The following is an 18,409-nucleotide window of genomic DNA, read 5'->3' as shown; positions in this document are numbered from 1 at the left end:
TGTCGTGCGACCGCCTTTTGTTGAAAAATTCTTTTGCCTCTCCAAGCTCGTGTAACAAGCGAGGAGCGGCAGCTGCACCGCAAGACGCATCGGAGCCGGCTGGGGCTAGACCGACAGCACCGACATCCATGGAGGAAGGTCCTGCAGCGTTCGGACCAGAAAACGATACAAGGGTGATCAGCGTCGACGAGATGGTGAGTGTGGCTACGGGCACAAGCGCGATGCCGATCATATCGTCCCTCAACTTTGGTTGTGCCGTCGGTGCAATCCTGTTTGTCGATTGGGTGCCCGGTCCCGATGTGGTCAAGTTCTTGCTGGCCGTGTCTGCCGCGCTCTCCCTCTTCTCGACCACTTTTGCGCTTCTCGAAGTGTACTACATCCACATGGTTGTTGGGAGAAGCACGCGCCAGAACAATTCGGCGGCACAAAACGCGCGATTCAGTGCGCTATCGATGACGGTGCGGAAGTTCACGCTCTGGTTCGGCGTAGTATCGCTCATCATTGCTTGTGCCATACTCGTATGGTCTATTGGCGGCATTTGGAACAAGCTGTCCGGAGTCGCATTGGTTGTGGGCTCGGCGGCGGTACCTATCACCGTATGGCTCTTTCGCTCTGAGTACCGAAAGCTGCTCGCCGACTCTTAAGTTGTCGTTGAAGTCGTCGAACCACGCGGGCGGTCCATCCTCAACTGGCGAGGGAGCCTCGCCTTCGGCCTAGACGAGAGCTCCTTAGGCCTTTGACATGTTCGCGAAGACTTCACGGATCTGTCCCTCTGACGGATTGATTGTGTCGCCAAGCCGGCCTTTGAGCTTCTCGAGCTCAGCCGCTCGGACGAGGAGTGATTAGGTGGGGAGAGGGCGCTTCCTTGGTGTCTAGTATTTCGAGAGACGAATTTATTCATTCACAGCTGTGGCTTGCGTGTTCGGTGACGGCCGGTGGCCCTATACAAAGAAGAATAACAATCCCGCGAACACGGCCTGCTCCTCCATTTTCGAGTTCGCTCGAGTCGAGCGCCAGGGACAGCACCTCCATTTTCCCGGAATGGCGACTCGCCGAGCGGCTCTCATCGGCGACGCGTTCGTCGACGTTCAGGTGGGCGGCGTAGGCGCGCTGCCCTGCTGGGGGACGGACGTCGCCTGCTCCTCTGTGCGGCTACTGCCAGGAGGCGCCTGCGGCAACACCGCTCGGCAGCTCGGAGCGCTCGGCGGCTGCGAGCTCGAGGCCTTCTTCTACTCGTGCGTCGGCGACGACGAGCCTGGGCGGCACTACCTCCGCACGCTCGAGGCCGAGGACAGCCTGACGTCGCCGTCGCGCACGCTCCGCCTGCTGCCGGGCGTGCCGCAGTCGTGCTGCGTCATCCTGTCCGGCAGCGAAGACCGCGCGATGTGCTCCTGCTACGAGACCGTGCACCGCGTCACGACAGGACTCTTCTCGGCGGAGCTGCTCGCAGAGTCGTGGGCGCTGGTGCACCTCGGAGGCTACTTCAACTGCGTCGGCTTGCACGACGACGCGCTGCTCGACCTGCTCCGCGCACTCAAGGCACGCTGGAGTGAGCATGGCATGGCCGCTCCACACCCCGTGTGTTCACACCCCCCGCTGTGAACCAAGGCGCGCGGCACGCTGCTCTCCATGGACCCACAGCACGACTGCTCCGGCAAGTGGAGCGGCGAGGGCGGCCACCTGCGCCGGCTTCCGCCGCTAGATGGGGGGATGGGGTCCTCTCGTCTTCCAAACTAGCACTCGAGAGGACACACGCACTCCGCCGCACTCCGCCGCACTCCGCTGCAGTCCGCCGCACTCGTGGCGCGGGTGTACAGAGAGGTCGATCAGAAACAAGAATGTCACATCGCAGACAGTGAGGGCGGGAGAGGCGGAAAGGGAGGTGCTTCACAGCGGGTGTTCACACTCGGGTACTCCGAAGACACTACGCGATGATACTGTGCTCACGCCCTGACTGGGTGTATCCGCGCCGTGTAGTCTTCTGCCGCTGCTCGACGTCTTTCTGCCAAACGAGGCAGAGGCGTGCGGCATCGCCTCTGTCGGCGAGCCCACCGCCGTCGCCACCGCCGAGGAGGTGAATGGGGGTAGTGAGTGAGTCAAGCATTCATTGATCAGTCAGTTGAGACACTCAGGCAAGACGCGCAAGGCGCGCACCGCCAGCGGCACTTGCCACGCCCAGCGATCGCCCAAGCCTCGACAACACTCGTCTGAACGGGCTCATTAAAGGCCGTCTCGCCATGTGCGTGCGTGCTAGCCTCGCGGCGTGGGAGCTGTGCTGAAGTCCCTCGCCCTGAGTGAGCTGCGCACGAGCGCCCGCGCGCCCGATGTCTACTTGTTGACCGACAGGCGATCGACCAGCTGACGGCGCGGCACCCCTCCACCTTGGTGGTGGTCAAGGTCGGGAGATATGGGGAGATGTGGGGAGATATGGGGAGATATCTCCACCTTGGTGGTGGTCAAGGTCGGCGGGCGCTCTCCTCTCGCGACGCCGTGAACGGCGTCTCTCCACCCCTCCTCCTCTGAGCAGGCCGGCGGGCGCGGTATTCTCGCTGGGCGAGGCGGCGAGCGGTGGGAGGTGCCGGCGGCGCCGGTGGAGGCGTTTGTCGACGCGACGGGCGCGGGCGACGTTTGCGAGGCGGGCCGCGGTGAAGTCTAGGCGCCGGTGACGGGCGCAGCTGTGAACAGGCGCGGGCGACGCCTGCTCCGCCGGCTTCCTCGCGCAGGTGTCTCGGTGTGGAGATGCGAGGGGCTGCCTGGCGTTTGCCCCACCCCCCTTGCGTGTGCGGAGAAGCGTACTTGTCTCGCTACTTTGCCCTGCTCTCCTTCTTACCGTGCCCCTCCTCACCGCAGTATCTGCGCGACCCGGCGGACGTGCCCACCGCGTTGCGGTGGGGCGCGGCAGTGGGTGCGCTCTGCGTGAGCCGCGCGGGCGCATGCGAGACGCCGCTGGCGGCGGAGGAGGTGCGGGCCGTGCTCGAGTGCGGCGCCGTCAGGAGAAGCGCCGATGTCAGTGATGGGTGCGTCTAGGAAGTGTATTGAATGTAGAGTAGTCGCGGAGCTGCTGACAGAGTGCTGTGAGTCTCTGGGCCGGCGCGGGGCCCCCCGGAGGCACCGTGCGCCGCGCCGCAGTGCGGAAACGGGCTGGAAACGGGGCTCCGGCGCTCAGAGTCGCTCAGAGCACCAACTTCCCGATTAAGTACGGTTAAGTAGAGGGCAGATTTGGAGAGATCTCGAGGAGTACATACAGATAGACCCTCCAACCACCAGAAAACTCCGACCTGATCGGTCGTACTGACCGCCGACAGATCACTCCAGACAGCAGACAGGGGCCGACGTCTGCACGCGGCCGGCCGGGCGAGAGGCTTGACACGATCCGACCCTGCGATCCTGACGCTGCTGCTCTAGCTATCAGCCATGCACTGCTGACTGCTGCCACAATGTGCGACCTGTGCTGGCCCACTTGGCGGCCTTCCCGGTCAGTGGTGAGGCGCAGTTCAGAGCTGTCGATGGCGCGATGCCGCACTGGTCCCACATTGGTGACACGAGACCACCAAGTTTGCCGGTCCAAGAGAGAGGCACCGGCGCTGTCCTGAGAAGGTGCGCGGTCCTTCTTGACTGCCCATGCGCGCGAGGCTGTGTAGGCATAGCCTCGAGAGTGCCAGCAGCCAATCCGAGGTGACGCGCATTGCGCCAGAAGCGTGCACGCAGCTGGAAGGACACCTTCCTACTGGCCGTACGATCAGGTCGTCACTGAATGCTTGATACTAAGGCCGCGAGCTATGCAGGTGATCAATTGTGCATCATGGCACGGTCAGCTGCGCCGACAGGCTGTCGCAAGGCGTGATAGCATGGCCGCAAGTACGCCGAATTCCCATGAAAACAAGTAAAAAATCGCGAAAAAAAACTCAAAAAAATCGGCGCCTGCGGCGGGCCATGGGACCCCATCTCCCCCCCGCATGGACACCCTCTGGGGCCCCCGCGCCGGCCCAGAGCTGTGAGTTGGATCGCGCTGACCCCTCAACGCAAAACAACGGGGGCGGTGGGCGTGCGCGCGGCGCGGTACGGTGGTGTGTGTGCCGCGACCCCTGGCGCCACGGCCGCGCCGCCCTCGGCGGCGCCGCGGCGCCTTCCGCCCGCCCTCGACCTCCTCCTCCCCCCCCGCGGCGGCAATCGTCCCATCGCCGCTCTCCGGCAGCGCGGGCTCCAAGGGGTCCAAACTGGATCCCTCGGTCCCACCTCCGGACCCACCTTCAGCGGCCTGCGCGTCGCAGGCACCGCCGTCCGCCTCTTCGGGGCGCGCGCCGCCGCGGCCCTCGCCGCCAGCCGCTGCCCCGCCACCAGCCGCCTGATCGCCAGCCGCCACCCCAGCCGGGGTGTCGCCCAGCGACAAGCCGCTGAGGGATGCCAAGACCGCAGCTGCGTCCCCCCAGCCCCGCAGGCCGAGAAGAGCTCGGCGGAGCTTCTCCGCCTGGCGGTCGTGGATGTCGAGCGAGCCGATGCCCTTCTCAGCGACCTCCTCGAGGAGGTCGCCGGCATCGCCAACGCCCAGCTCCGCGAGCCGCCCCTCATACCTGCGGTAAAGGCTGTCGGCGACGCCCGCGCGCTTGAACAGAGCCGCGAGCGGCTCTCGCAGGTCGATGGCGGGCGAGGCCGCCATCGAAGGCGTGGTGCCCGGCCGCGTGGCCCCCGGGCTGCGGGTGGGTGCTCGCTGTGGCGGCCGCCGAGAGGGCAGAGAGCGGCGGCAGGCCGCCGACGGCGTCAGAAAGAATTCTCAGTCTCGCGTCGTCACCTCGCGCTGGATGCAGGCCTCCACGACGGCGGTCGGCGCGGCAGAGGTGGCGACCGGTCCTGAGCGCCTCCCTCCTGAGGCTGAGCACACCGACAATGCTTGCTCGCTGCAAGCACCGGACTCAGACAAGGGTGCACCGTCGTCAGATCCTTGGGCACCACGCATGCACCACACGGTCGACGTCGCTCCGTCCAAGCGGACAGCATGCCACGAGTGTGGGCGTGCCTTCAATTCAGGTGCCGAGAGAAAGCACAACGCACACATGCATCCCGTCCCATGTGAGACCGGAGTGTACCCCCGCTTCTCACACAGGCGAGCTGCGCGTTGCGCACGTCTTCACCTGCACCGCGTATGGCAACGTGTGCTCCAAGACGCGCTGGTTCCACGTGGACCACTGTGACGTGCCCCCCGATGGATGGTGCAGCGTGCAGGGCTACGACCTGCTAGAGCCCACGGCTCGGAGGTGTGCCGCTCCTGAAACATGGATATGCGACCCTCCCCGTCCCGCTGCTCTTTACGTGCGATTGTGGGGTGCTGCAGGGTCCTCGAGGGACACACGCGATCCGCATCCTGCTCGACAACATCGTCGCCCTCGGGACCAGCCCGTCGTCGCGCACGACGACGCAAGACCGCCGACCCGCCCTTCAACCCCAAGCGCACGAAGAGCCCGGTGCAGCGCTTTGCGAACGCTTGCAGACTCGCTGTCCATGCCGACGTTGAGGCGTTCCGCGCCGCCTTCTTTCGGGAGCACGACTCGCCGCGCTGTCCAGTAACAGACGAGCCGCTCGAGCGGGTGACGAGTCACGTACACCACGACGGGGGCCTCACCGCGTTCCACGCTCTAGTTCGCGCCTTCGTGCGTGAGAAGCACGTCAACTTGTCTCGCATTGAGTACCTGGCGGGCCGTCTGCTCGACGACTCTCTTCGTGGCGCATTTGTCGCCTACCACAAGGAGCACGCACGGCTGATGGTGGTAAGCGGCACCGCAAATCTCAGCCACCTCCGCAAGGGTTGATGTGGTGGCCCTCCAGTACCACATAATCAGCGGCCTGCTGAAATACTACGAGGCGAACGAGGCGCAGAGCGGAAGGTGCGCATGGAGTTCGCCGACGGCCGGGTGCATTACTACAAGGGCGAGAAAGGTGCTGAGCGGGTGGTGCGCGATGATGCAGTACTTCGAGGGCGAGAAAGGTGCGGAGAGGATGGTGACATGGAATTCGCCGATGGCCAGGCGAATTGCTTTGAGCGGTGCGCACCGAGGTTTGCCAACGGCCGGGTGCCCGACTATTGACTAGAGCTATTCGCGTTACGAGAAAAACACGTTTGACTTGCAGGCGCCACGCGTAGAGCTGTAGCGCGTACGCGTGTCTCTCTGCGAGTCTCGTTACTGCTGTGTGCTGACGATGTTGCGCGTTTTCAGTCTCGCAGGGATCGTGGACGCGAAAGTAGCCGGTGGGTCCTGTTTGAGAGTTGCCAGAGTTGCGTCGTCTCGAACGCGTCGAAGTCGGGGTGTGGTGTCGGGTGTGCGCGCAAGAAAATTGTCCGTAACGGATCGCGATATTTGAACCGGAGAGACGGCACGCGCGCAGAACGCGCGACACATAAACTACGACTCAGCCCTTCGGCCCTGCAGACTGCACACTCGCAGTGTGGCCCCGCCGTGCGCTCAGCGCTTAGACCATCGCCCCATTCCCCGACGCGCCCGCCGCTCCGACGGCCTTACCGACACCGCCTTGCTGCGACAACGCATCCGCGGCCTTGCCTTCACCGCCGCTGCTGCCGCCCCGGTGCTCCGCGGCGTCGGAGCCTGCCGCCGCCACCGGAGCTTCTTGAACGACGCCCCAGCCGCCGCTGGAGCCGCCGCAACTGTTCGCCGAGGCGAGTCGCGAGCGCGGCGTGGTGGGCCTCGAGAGCCTAGCGGTGAATACGCCAACCTCGGGGCGGGACTTCGGTATTCTGCAGTGTACTCAGAGCACTGCCTGACGACGAGGGGCACGGGCACTGTGAAAACAGCATCAATCCGTGCCCTCTCGCGCGCTAGTTGGAATGCAAGACTACGGTCTTCCGCTTCTAGGCTCGCGAGCTTGCCCGCGATTGTCCGCCGGCCGGGCGAGGACGCCGAGGAGGAGGGCGAGGCGAGCGAGGAGGGCGAGGCGAGGGAGGGGGGCGGTCCCAGCGAGGCAAGACCCGACGAGACGGAGGAGAGGTCGAGGAACGCGGCGAGCCGCTCGAGCGCGTCGGTGGCGGGGTGTGAGGCGAGGATGCCCAGCGCGTTCCGCAAGTACTGCTCGAGCACCTGCGCGCGCTTCGCCTTGAAGGTGTCGTCTGGCGGTGCGAGCGGTAGCTTTGCGGGCGACGCCAGCGCCAGACCGAGTGCCTCACCGGCACCGGTGTGCAGCCTACGCGCTAAACACACCGACCTCGGCGCAGACTTCGGTACGGTGCAGGGTATTCAGAGCACCGCGTGAGTACGAGGCAGGCCACCACAGCGGAATACGGCTGAATGTAGCTGAATATGTGTCATCGCAAGCGCTGGTTGGATCACAAGAATGCGTAGCCTGCTTCTAGAGTGGCAGCCCTCGGAAGTCATTGAACCGCTTGTGCAGCCGGCGAGTGGGCGCCTCCACGTCCTTCACAGACGCGGAACCCGGCTCCTTCACCTCGATCACGTAGTGCGTCACGCCCTCGCGGTCCTCCCAGCCCGCCACCCGCACGGCGGACGGCCGCGGCAGCCGTCGCGAATACGCCACCGGCGAGGCGGCGCCCGCCATCACCTCGCATGACACGGGGTCGTCCGAACGCACATGGTCGTCCTCAATCAGGCGCTGCCCGCCCACGCCTCTCTGGCCCACCACGCCTCTCATGGTGGCGCGCGTGGCGGTGGCGCGCGCGCCGCTCGGCGGTCCCGCCGCTCGCGCAAACATAGTGAGCACAGTGAGCAGCAGGAAGAGCGTGCCGACGATGGCGAGCGTCAGTTTCAGCTCGGACGCGTCGTCCCACGCTTCGCCGGAAGCGAGCGTGTAACTGGTGGTGCCCTCGAGCACCTCGCCATCCTGGTAATCCCTTCGCATCCGACCACACGGGGTTTGAGCCGGCGAGACTCTCGAAGGACGGCCGGGGCCCGTCAAGGCAGAAAAGAATTTTTCGACCCCCCCCCACCCCTTGTTTGGTGTGTCCGTTTTATTCAATGTATGTGGCTCTTACGTACTTATTTATTTAGAAAAAATTCCATAAAACTCCCTCGCACAACACTGGGCACGGGACTGGCGCGCACTGGCACTAACACAGGTACACCACTGGAGCCGCCTAAGCGACTCCCGCGAGGACGGCGAGGCACTTAGCTCCGTGCACTCGACCGCCCTCGCCGCTGGCAAGCTCATTCACAATCTGCTCTGCGATTGCCGTGTGAAGAACGACTGAGATGCGCTGCTTCTGCAGCCCCAGCCAGCTCTTGGTGGTCCAAGTCACCTCATCGAGGTACTGGGCCCGCGTCCGACCCTCGCGACGAGCTCCGTCTTCCTCCACTCGTCGTCTCCGAGGAACGCCCCGAGCACGCGGATGCCTCGCAGGGTGCCGCCCGCGTACTTGCCGTCGGGAGGCGCCGCCGGCGTGCCCCTCACGCTCGGGTAGTCGCGCACCGCCTCGAGCGACGCGGGGTCGGGCGCCCAGATCTGACGTTTGCTGACGTTGCTCTCCACCCCGCTCCACCTCCGAGCGAGGTCGTCGCCTTCGAGCATCGCCTCAATGTGAGAAAAGAATTCTAGACTCCGTTTGGAGGAAGTATTGGCACGTTACACTTGCACCGCACGCCGCATCTCTGATTGAGCAGTCGCAACCTTCGCTCTGTAACTCGCCGCGACAAGTCCACATGCTGGTCATCGCCTCCATTGCGCTGGCGTTCGCGGCCCAGCCTAGCAGCTACCAGCCGCTCACGTTCTTCACGGCTCCGTGCATTGGCCAAGGCATCTCACTCGACTTTGCCGGCGAGGATGGGCGCTGGACGTATCACAACCTCACGGTGGGCTTGGCGGACATTGCTCCAACGATGGTGGCGCAGAGGGACGAGGGGGCCGGCACGTACTACCGGCTCATCAAGTCGAGCACAATGCTCGAGGGCTACCTGCACGGCTACGAGAAGTACGTAACGCACCACCACACACCCGCACATCGTTGCTTCATCTGCATGCACCGTACCTTAGGTACGGCTGGGACTACAATCCGGATCAGCTGGCTTTCTCCTCGACGGTCAATGAAGGCGAGATGAACCCTGCCATGATCACACTGCTCGCACAGGGCGAGGGGGACGACGCCGCGACGCAGTTGATGGCCTTCCAGTTCTATGGGCTCGAGCGCGGGCTCACAGCGGGCACCTTCAAGTTCACTCTTCGCACATACCCCACGTTCGAAGATAGCCAGTTCGAGCCGCACCGTACCGCGCATTCCGTGTACGACAAGCACCAGCCCCACTTCCACACCCTGCCCGAGGCCGGCAAGACTGCAATTGTCGCGCCGCCTCGCGCCAGCGCGACTTGGACCACGTGCTCCCTCGAGATCTACTTTACTCCGTTCGCCATCGCCGCCACAGTCGGCACTCTGGCCCTGGGAGCAAGGTAGCTCGCTCCAGGTCAGCGACTGCCGCCGCCGCCTCCGAGATTGCCGAAGAAGGGGGGGACCACGTGCTCCTTCGGAAAGTGAGAAACGCCGGGCAGCGTGGTGCACGATTTCAACCTCCCATACGTTTTGTTCCGCTTCTCCCTCGGCACGGGCTGTTCCATCTTCCCATAATCTCCTCCCAACTCAGGCGAGGCGGGGGGGGGCGCGGGTGCAGGGTGCGGTGCGGTGTGAGTGTGTGCGTGTCATGTGGCTACACCTAGGCTACAGCAAGTGTCCATCCGTCTGTATTATTATTAACAACGAAGGCGCTCAAAAAGAATTTAATTTTGCCACCACGAGAGCCGCCTAAGGATTCCTGCGAGGTGTGTGTGTGGGGGGGGGGGGGGGGGGAAGGGGGGGCACTTAGCTCCGTCCACTCGACCGCCCTCGCCATACCTCGCCGCTTTCTAAAAAGGCACTGGCGCGTAATAAAATAAATCCCCGTTGTATGTATGTATGTATGTAGGAAGGGGAAAAACAGTCAGGCGTTGTTCCTCCCCACACCTAAAATGATTCTGTGTGAGCTCTGTGTCTTGATTTATATACCTACACACCTAACAGCCTGCGCTCGGCACCGGGCACCGCCTCGGTATCTGCCACGCCACGGCGGTGTGGAGAACGACAGACAAGCGCTGCATCTGCAGCCCGTGCCAGTTCTTGGTGGTCCATGTGACCTCATCGAGGTGCTGAGCGTGCGAAAGTTTGTTACTCAGCTGGTCCGCCGCCTGCCGAAGAATTCTGCGGACGCCGTCCCCGAAGCCGCCGAACGTCTCGAAGTCGAGCAAACGCAGGTCGCAATTCTTCTCCCGCGCGAACCGGTACTCGCCCTTCTCGTAGCGGGCCGTCACAGGTGCCCCCGCCTCCGCCTCCCCCTCACTCTCCCCCTCCTCCTCTTCCGCCGCCGCCGCCTCCGCCTCTGCATCCTCCGCCTCCCTCCCCCCCTCCCCCCCCCCTCCCGGCCGCGGCCATGCAGCATGCCCTAACACTAAGTCGAGCAGCGCCCGCTCGGTGTTGCCGAAGGCGACAAAAGCCCCCTTCCAGCCGAGCCGATCGCCACCCTTGCACGCAAGCGAGCTCGTCAGTTTCAAGTCGCCAACGAGGCGCACATGCCCTTTGCCGATGTTCGCCGCCGCCACGTCAGGTTGTTTTGGGTTACTGTAACTGAGGTGTGCAGTCGGCTCCATCTCGATGAGCATGCCCCACGCCGAGCGAAGGGTCTTGACGAGTCGTTTGAGCAGGTATTTGTGTCGTGTCGCGTGCTTCGCACGCGGGTTGACCATTGCGGCATCGCCGAGTTCTTCGTGCGGCTTGCCGTTTGGCGCCTTCTTGCCCGCCTCCACCGCCTGGCAGGCAACATCGAGCGGGAGGCCGAGGCGGCGCTGAACTGTCATGCGCATCGCCCACGTCTCCATCTTCATATCATCCCGCATGGGGATCGCATTCAGGAAGGCGCCAGCCCCCTCCTGGCTGACTGCGACGAACCGAATCGCCTCGCGCCAGCACTTGTGGTTCTTGCACCTGCCAGTCTTGTAGCGGCCGCCCTGCCGGGATGCCTCGCTGACGAAGGCGTCGGCGAGGGCGAGCCAGTTGCGATGGTGTACGCCGACGGTGTACCGCCGCTGCGCCTGCTGTAAGAACTCAAACAAAAGAAAAAAAGCGAGTTCGGGCTGCTATCACCGAAATCGCGCAATCTGAGGCATCATCTCTGCCCTTAGCCTCTCTCTCGCCCCGCGTGCTCGGCACGGCACGGCACGGCAGCGCAGCGGCAAGCAAGCGGAGAGCACCCTCGTGCGCCCAATCTCGGCGCCCATCCAAATTTCGCTGATCCGCGCCGCCACCCACCGCCGCCCTTGTAGGGAACGCCTCGATGATTGACTCGCCCGTCTTACCCGCCCTCGGTGGTTTCGCCGCTCTCGCCGTGCTGGCCTTTCTGCAGCGCAAGATTTCAAAAGGCGGGACGCCGACCGAGCCAGTCTCCCCTCCGCCCTCCCCTCCGGAGCCCGGACCGTCATACTCGTCGCCGCCGGACGACCCGTCAGACCCAGAGAAGTATGGTGGAGGCCCGCCGCCGTCAGACCCACCAAATTCGTACCACGCTAAACCGCCCTGGCCGACACGCCGCGCCCTCTGCTGGGCGATAGCGTTGTTCACTTTGCTGCTGGTGGTGGCAATCACGATTGCTGCAGTCTGTGGGGCTGGAGTGTGCACCGCCGCGCCGCCGTCGCCTCCGCCGCCGCCTCCTCCGACCTGCCCGAACGACCCAACGTGCAGTGCCAATACCTGCAACGGCAAGCTGTTCAATGAAGGCTTGTGCTGCTGGGACAACACGGCAATGGAGTGCACCGATGACGTCTGCACCACTGATGGGAGCAGCGATGAAGTTCTCTCTCTTTGCCTCATTGGAACGCCTCTGGCGACTTGCTTTGACGGAATCGCGAACTGGGTCGAGACGGACACGGATTGCGGAGGCGGGTGTACGCCGTGCGAGAACCACAAGAGGTGCGCCGTCAACGAGGATTGCGACTCCGCGTTCTGTAAGATCTGGGTGTCGCCGCCGTCGCCGCCGCCGCCGCCGCCGCGTGGGAGACTGCTCGAGTACTCACAAGAATGGCTGAACAAGTGGAACGGCACCAACAAGTACGACAGCCCCCCGGGAATTTGCCAGAACAAAGATTTTCTTGAGCCCGATAAGCCTGACGAGGACTGGGACAAAGACAACAAGGGCCTCCTAGTCTCGAGCCTCCCACCAACTTGGAGCTACAGCGAGCACGGATTCAGCTGTGTGTCTCAGCGCGGAGAGTGGCTCTGGTGGCAAGGCGACGAAGAGATTCCGGATGCCGACTGGCTCGGCTGCCAGATCCTCGGGTCGGCCTCCATTTTTGCGCGTCCACTTGCAAATGGCGTGCTCCCGTCGGACCCGTCGAGGCTGAAGGTTGCGCCGATCGATCCCATTCCGGTGCGGCTGCGCCGCTCCCTGCGCAGCTCCCTGCGCCCCTCCACACCGCCAGGTCTCACCCGTTCTTCTCGCCTTCTTCCCTCTTCAGGATGAGAAGAAGGCGCAGATGGTGAAAGATGGGTGCTATCGCCTCAACAGATACCCGATCGGGACGACAGAGGAGTCGGTGAGGACGTGGAGTACGACGTCTGAGTACTCGTCGGCGGTTTCGCAGTCGTTCTCCACGGAGAACTCGGTCTCGGGCGGCTTTGGGCCGGTCAGCGCCTCGGCGGGGGTGGCGGTGGGGAAAAGCTCGTCCAACTCGGCTCGCCGTGAGACCAACAACGTGAGACCAACATACACACACACACACACACACACACACACACACACACACACACACACACACACACACACACACACACACACACACACACACACACACACACACGCTGTCGCAGGTGGGAGCCGTGGTTGAACGGGTCGTCAACGCGCTCGGTGCGGCGCTCGCCAACGTCGGCTGCTCCTTGTCGCTAGTGCTCGTCAACAAGGCTGTGGAAGATATAGCCCCGGCCTGACCTATCCCGCTCCCACCTCCGCCGTCATCCACCGTCCTCCGCCGCCAGCCGCGACGCCGTGGCGCACCTCCGACCCCGCAGGCAGTCTTCTCGGTTGGCGGTTTAATCTTCTGTTCTGCATGTGGATTCCTCTTCTACATACATAATTAGTGCGGCCTTTTTGCTTTTTTGTGTGCGCGCGTAAGTTTTTGCGCTATATGGCTGACCCGTACGAGACGCGGCTCGCGCCCATTGCTCACCGCCAGCGCAGTTTCCACGGCCTACCCACCCGCGACGGCGCGGTCGGTGCCGACGGGACGGCGGCTGACTGTCCGGTCGCGAGCAAGCGCCGATGCAGTGCGGCTCGCACCGCTTGGCCGAGCGGTGGAGGGCTTGCCGCGTTGGGCCTCGCCCCGCCGCCGCCGTCGCCCCTGGCGTGCATCCGCAGCCCCAGCCGGGGCCTCGACGTGCGCCGGCGGCACACGCGAGCCTCGGCCTCGCGAGCCTCGGCCGCCGCCGCCGCCTGGCGAAGCTCCCTGAGGCCAAGCGTGGCCGTGGCGCCCGGCCCGGCGAGCAGCGCCGTCCCACTCGTATCGGCCGTAACCTCGGCTGCGGTGACCGCGGAGCCCTCGCGCGCGCGCCGCAGGGCGTCGGGTATGGCTGCCTTGTGCGGCGGCGTCGACTCGCCCTCGCGCATCGCCGTTTCGTGGTCGGACAGGGTGACGAGGAACTTGCGGGCCCAAGGGGTGGCAGCGATCTGGCCGACAAACGTCTTGCACGCGGGACGCGCCGCCACCAGCGCGTCGATCTGCCCAAAGAGGTCGTCGTCCGGGTCGTCTGGCGACAGCTCGCCCGGCCCGGCCACCTGACCGGCTGCAGCTCGCGCCCTCGAAATCCGCGCCGCGGCGAGATGCTGATCGCCTTCGTGCGGGGTGCCGTCGGCCCAACCCGCGGCGCCGCGCAACAGCGTCGAGAGGAGCCCGCGAGAGGGCGCGGCCGGCCGCCCCTCGCCGCCGTCTGGCGGTCGCACGCAAGCGTGGTCCGCGCGCATGGCATACAGGCGTTCGCCAGACAGCGCAGAGGCTAGGCGACCGGGGAAGGACTAGCTCAAGGGCAACACAGCGTCACCAGCCGTTGGCGCGCAGAACAAGTCTGCGGCCCCCGGTTGGGACGAGTGCGCGACGCGGATGAACCGCTCAATATGGCCGGCAGCTCGCGCTGCGCCGGCGGGGTTGGTTGGGGAGGACCGGCACGGGGAAGGCCGGCCTCCCCGGAGGGGTCGCCCCCTGGAGGGCAGCTGGAGGGGCCCCAAAGGGCCCCCCGGGGGGGCGGGGGCCCCCGCCCCGAGGGGCGGGGGCAGGTTCGTCGCCTAGCGCGAGGGAGTCAACCCTTGTTGCCAAGTCGGCGAGCGTGTTGTGTATCGAGAGAGAGACCATAGCAGATGCGAGAGCGGCGTCGTCCGGGGAGAGTGGTGGTGGGGGAGGGTCAACATCGCGAGGGCAAGTACGCATCGCGCTCCCCGATTGTCTCCGATCTCCCTCGCCTGCTCGCTCGGCACATACTCGGACCATATCGTTCGAACTCGGGGGGAACGGCGAGGGTTAGCGACGGGTGCGGCTTCAGGGTCGGTGGCGGGCGAGGGGTGGCTGTCAGGGCTGGCTGGGGCTGTAGCCGTTGGTGTAGCAGGTCCACAGTTGGCGTCGCTATCATCTTCCCTCTCCGAGTCCTGGGCGCTGCCTGTTGCTCCGTGTCCACTGGTACTGCTGTCGCTTCCCTCCGCGTTGCTTTCATCGTCGGGAGTGTCCGTCGGGATGGTGTCGTCCGCCCACTCGGCAGCGTTTGAGCCTCTGTCACCCTGCCTGCGCCGAGCTGCTAGCTCGTCGACGTAGTCGTTCCATTTGTTGCCGCTGTGACCCGCCACATGCCTCCACGTCACGGTGTGTTTGGCGCGAAGGCGTCGCCAGAGGGAACGATGGCGCTCCGCTAGCTGTCTGTTCGTTTTGGGGGTCACCCGCCCCATCATGCATGCCGCCGCGCGTACTCGCTATCGGTCCGCACTACTCCGCGCGTGAGGCTCGTTGTGCGAGTATATGGGACACGATGTCTCAAATATGAGAGGTTTTGACTCCTACCGGCTCCTGACGCTATCCCTGGCAGCTCTAATGACCAGGATCAGTAGTGCTATGATAGAGGGTGCCCATACTAGCGCAGGAGCTGCCACACTCGCCCGGACCGGCTCCCTCTGGGGCCGGTTCCGCAGCCCGTGAGAGCCGACAGCGGGGCCGTGCCGCGGGTGCCTACTGCCGAGTGCCACAAACACTGCGCCGTCCCGCCATCACCTACAGGCTGTCTTGTGTGATGGTTGGGATGTCCAAACGCCACCATCTTGGCTCTTGCGACCTCAAACCCGCGAGCTGTATGGGTGGTCCTGACGTCGACAGACGCCCGATGACCACGGTGAAGCTGAGCCGTAACGAGTCGACAAGTCTCGTCTGAGCCCGTGGCGGTCGCCGGCTGAGTCGCTGTGCACGGGCCGGTACCTCAGGCGTCACCTCCGCAGCCTCAGGTCTCACACTCCATCACCTCCGCCGGGACGCCGTCGGTGGCACGCTCGGCGGCGACTTTGTTGCAGCCCCACAGCGAGCGCGGCGTCGAGCCCATTCGGTCTGGTCGGTTCGCCGCACTCACTGGGTGCCAGGGAGTGCGGCCGACACACGAGCGGTGCTTCCTGGCAGCGCGCGCCAGCTGTGGGGCTGCAACAAACTCGAGACACGCTTTTTGGGACATTTTCGACGCTTTTGTCCCATATACTCGCACAACATGCCGTGAGCCCGCTCGTTGCGGTGACGAGGATAGGAGAGCCCGACAGTCTCAGTCACGATAAAGCCGGATGCGAGACTCCGTGTCTTGCTCTTGGCGTTATGCTGCAGTGACCGGGCGTTGCTTCTTGTGATCAGAACACTTGTACCCCGGACGGACGGACACGAGCACACGAGTCTAAGAGCTGAACGCTGCTGAGACCTCATTGGCCACCGACGAAATATCATACCGTAGCTCCGTACAGTCAAGGCCCCGCTAAGACGGCGCACGCTGACGCTCGCACCATCCCGGCCAAGGCCAGGCTACCGGGCCGCTCGTACCTCGGAGACGGAGTGAAGGCTCCGGCGTGCCGTACTCGACCGCGTCGCCCTTCCGCAGCTCGAATTGAAGGAGCGCCGGCTGGCCACCACACCGGAGCCCGTGGTCCCTCACGACGCCCGAGCAGTTGATGTTGTTTGAGCACGCCGCCCACGCCGCGTGCAGCGTCGGGAAGCGGCTTGAAGCGCATCGGCCGCTTACGGTGTGGTCGTCCGTGAGCAGGTCTGGCAGGTTCGTGCCGCGCATCTCAAAGGCGGTCGGGTCGGTGAGGCAGCGCCGGCGAAAGAGCGCAACGAATCCCGGCCGGAGCGTCCTCTGCTGCAGCTGCTTCCGCCGCGCCTGCCAGGCGGCACTGGGGCACGCCGCTCGCATCGCGCTGCTGTCGGCGAGTATGGAGACGAAGGCGCGTGCGGCCGGTCGCGTGCGCCGCGCGGGCGGCGGCCGGTCCGATGGTGCGGCGTGGCAGTGGTTGCACAGCATGTTGAGCAGCACGATCGTGCTCATGTGCGAGGCGCCGCCCTGCCACTGCCACCGGAAGGGCGACGCGCCGTGCGGGTCGCTCACGCGCGCGGAGAAAGTGTAGTGCAGCCCGTCCCAGCTGCCGTACCACATCGCGTCCGTGATTGCGTGCGAGTCGAGGATGGCGAATCCGAGCTCGGACGCCCTCCGCTTCAGCTGCGCCACGGCCGCGCCCATCGTGCGCCGCGTCAGCCCGCCGTTGCTCGCGCCCGCCCAGAGGCGCGGGTCGAGCATCTGCGTGTGCTGCACGGCCGAGTTGGTGCGGAAGATGCAGAGAATCTGCCGGGCGTCGCACGCCGCGCGGAGCGCGCGCAGCTCTCTTGTGACGACCTTGACGACGCACTCGATCGACCAGCCGTGCGCCAGCGCCGTCACCAGCGCGGGCGAGTATACGTAAGCGTCCACGTCGAGGTTGGGCGGAGGGCCGGCCGACTGCGGCCCCGACTGCTGCCAGACGAGCGTGATCGGCCCGACCTTCACCTGAGGCAGCTGGCCCACCGCTTGCTTCAGCGTCCGCCCGTCGACATAGACGCGGCGGCGGCCCGAGAGGAGCTGGTGCAAGTTGGTGAGCATCTCGCGCCCGATGCTGTCGCCGCCAAAGCCGAGCACCGAGTAGCCGCAGCGCGCGAGGCTCGCGGCCGCCTGCCTAGCGCTGAAGTGGCGGTAGTGGCAGCCGTGCGGCAGGTAATAGTAGCCGCGCAGGTAGTGCATCTCGTCGTTCAGCACGCGCAGCATCCGCCGCCCCTCCAACGCGTGCGCCTCCTGCGACTCGCGCGGCGCGCAACGCGCGCCGCTGCTGTGGTTCGCCCGCCGCTCCCGCGGCAGGCAGCCGCCGCCCGCCAGCCGCACCCAGCGGCCAGGCGCCGCGCCACTGCGCACGCACAGCGACGTGTTCACCGCCTGCCGAAGGATGGAGCTGCCGTTCTGGCCGAGCGGCGTCCTCGCGCCGTCGTACGCCTCCGCCGTCGGCCGCGCGCCTCGAGATGCGATCGAGCTCGTTGACGTGGATGATCGCGTCGAGGCATACGGCAGCACCTCGGCGCGCCCTCGATATAGCAGGTGATTGATGCTCTCGCCGACGACGGACGAGAGCGTCAGCTCGACGAGGTACGCGCCCGCCTCGGTCGCGACGTACGAGAAGCTTGCTCTCAGCCGCCGGCCGCCGCGTGCGCCGCCGTGCAGCAGCTCGAGGCGCAGCGGCTCGGCGGCGATCAGGCTCGGGCCGACGAGCCTCGCTGCGAGGGTTGTGGTCTCCTCGAGCCCCTTCGCCGGCCGCTCCAAGTCGATCTGCACACTGAATCTCGCCCTCTGCCCCGCGAGGGCGACGCGCAAGCCGCGGCCCATTGCACGAGCCGTCAGCCGGTTGCCCTGCACCGTCAGGTTGGAGCCCATGCTCAGCGGGTTGCAGCGACCCGAGGCCATCTCCCTGTAGAAGGAGAGCGAGCTGCTATTGAAGAAGGGCCACTGCACCGCCGTCGACTGCTGAAGCATTTCGATCGGCACGGTCTGGAAGTGGCAGGCCCTCGGCGGCATGTCGGCCAGGTTGCTCGGCGCCGCCGGCAGCTCGGCTGCGCGCTGCAAGATGAACTCGCCAGAGTCGAGCGCCAGACGCACGCCGCCGTGCAGCGCGTGCTGTTCGCCGTTGCGCGGCATAGCGGTGGAGTGCCATTGTGCGGCGGCGGCGGCAGCGGCAGTAGTGGCACGCTTGCCCACCTGCTCAAAGTCTCTCGCGCCGTGCGAGTGTGAGACCATGAGCATCGAGGAGCGGCTCATTCGGCGGCCAATCTCGTCCTCTTCGATCAAAATGGGCGTTAGGGG

At 65.3% G+C, this 18,409-nt stretch overlaps 4 protein-coding genes across 4 annotated transcripts; 1 reads left to right on the top strand and 3 right to left on the bottom strand.

Moving 5' to 3' along the window:
• Positions 1-1,041: 1,041 nt before the first annotated feature.
• Positions 1,042-3,206, top strand: EMIHUDRAFT_214879 (hypothetical protein; the record flags this gene model as incomplete). Its single annotated transcript, XM_005763451.1, has 9 exons — positions 1,042-1,578; positions 1,642-1,715; positions 1,831-1,896; positions 1,978-2,074; positions 2,347-2,397; positions 2,528-2,645; positions 2,686-2,723; positions 2,851-3,010; positions 3,130-3,206. 9 exons carry the CDS (start codon positions 1,042-1,044, stop codon positions 3,204-3,206), a joined length of 1,218 nt encoding a protein of 405 aa, XP_005763508.1.
• A 541-nt stretch (positions 3,207-3,747) lies between these two features.
• Positions 3,748-4,657, bottom strand: EMIHUDRAFT_214878 (hypothetical protein; the record flags this gene model as incomplete). The annotated part of the gene is made up of 3 exons (XM_005763450.1): positions 3,748-3,777; positions 4,145-4,258; positions 4,412-4,657. The coding sequence occupies 3 exons, from the start codon at positions 4,655-4,657 to the stop codon at positions 3,748-3,750; spliced, it is 390 nt and encodes a 129-aa protein (XP_005763507.1).
• Positions 4,658-6,756: 2,099 nt separating this feature from the next.
• Positions 6,757-7,860, bottom strand: EMIHUDRAFT_214875 (hypothetical protein; the record flags this gene model as incomplete). Its single annotated transcript, XM_005763449.1, has 3 exons — positions 6,757-6,768; positions 7,086-7,188; positions 7,385-7,860. The coding sequence occupies 3 exons, from the start codon at positions 7,858-7,860 to the stop codon at positions 6,757-6,759; spliced, it is 591 nt and encodes a 196-aa protein (XP_005763506.1).
• A 2,136-nt stretch (positions 7,861-9,996) lies between these two features.
• Positions 9,997-13,985, bottom strand: EMIHUDRAFT_104854 (hypothetical protein; the record flags this gene model as incomplete). Its single annotated transcript, XM_005763448.1, has 3 exons — positions 9,997-11,067; positions 11,651-11,722; positions 13,305-13,985. The coding sequence occupies 3 exons, from the start codon at positions 13,983-13,985 to the stop codon at positions 9,997-9,999; spliced, it is 1,824 nt and encodes a 607-aa protein (XP_005763505.1).
• Between the last annotated feature and the right edge of the window lie 4,424 nt (positions 13,986-18,409).

Source organism: Emiliania huxleyi, assembly GCF_000372725.1.
Source record: "Emiliania huxleyi CCMP1516 unplaced genomic scaffold EMIHUscaffold_63, whole genome shotgun sequence".
Classification (NCBI taxonomy): domain Eukaryota; phylum Haptophyta; order Isochrysidales; family Noelaerhabdaceae; genus Emiliania; species Emiliania huxleyi.
This window is presented reverse-complemented; position numbering and strand designations above follow the sequence as displayed.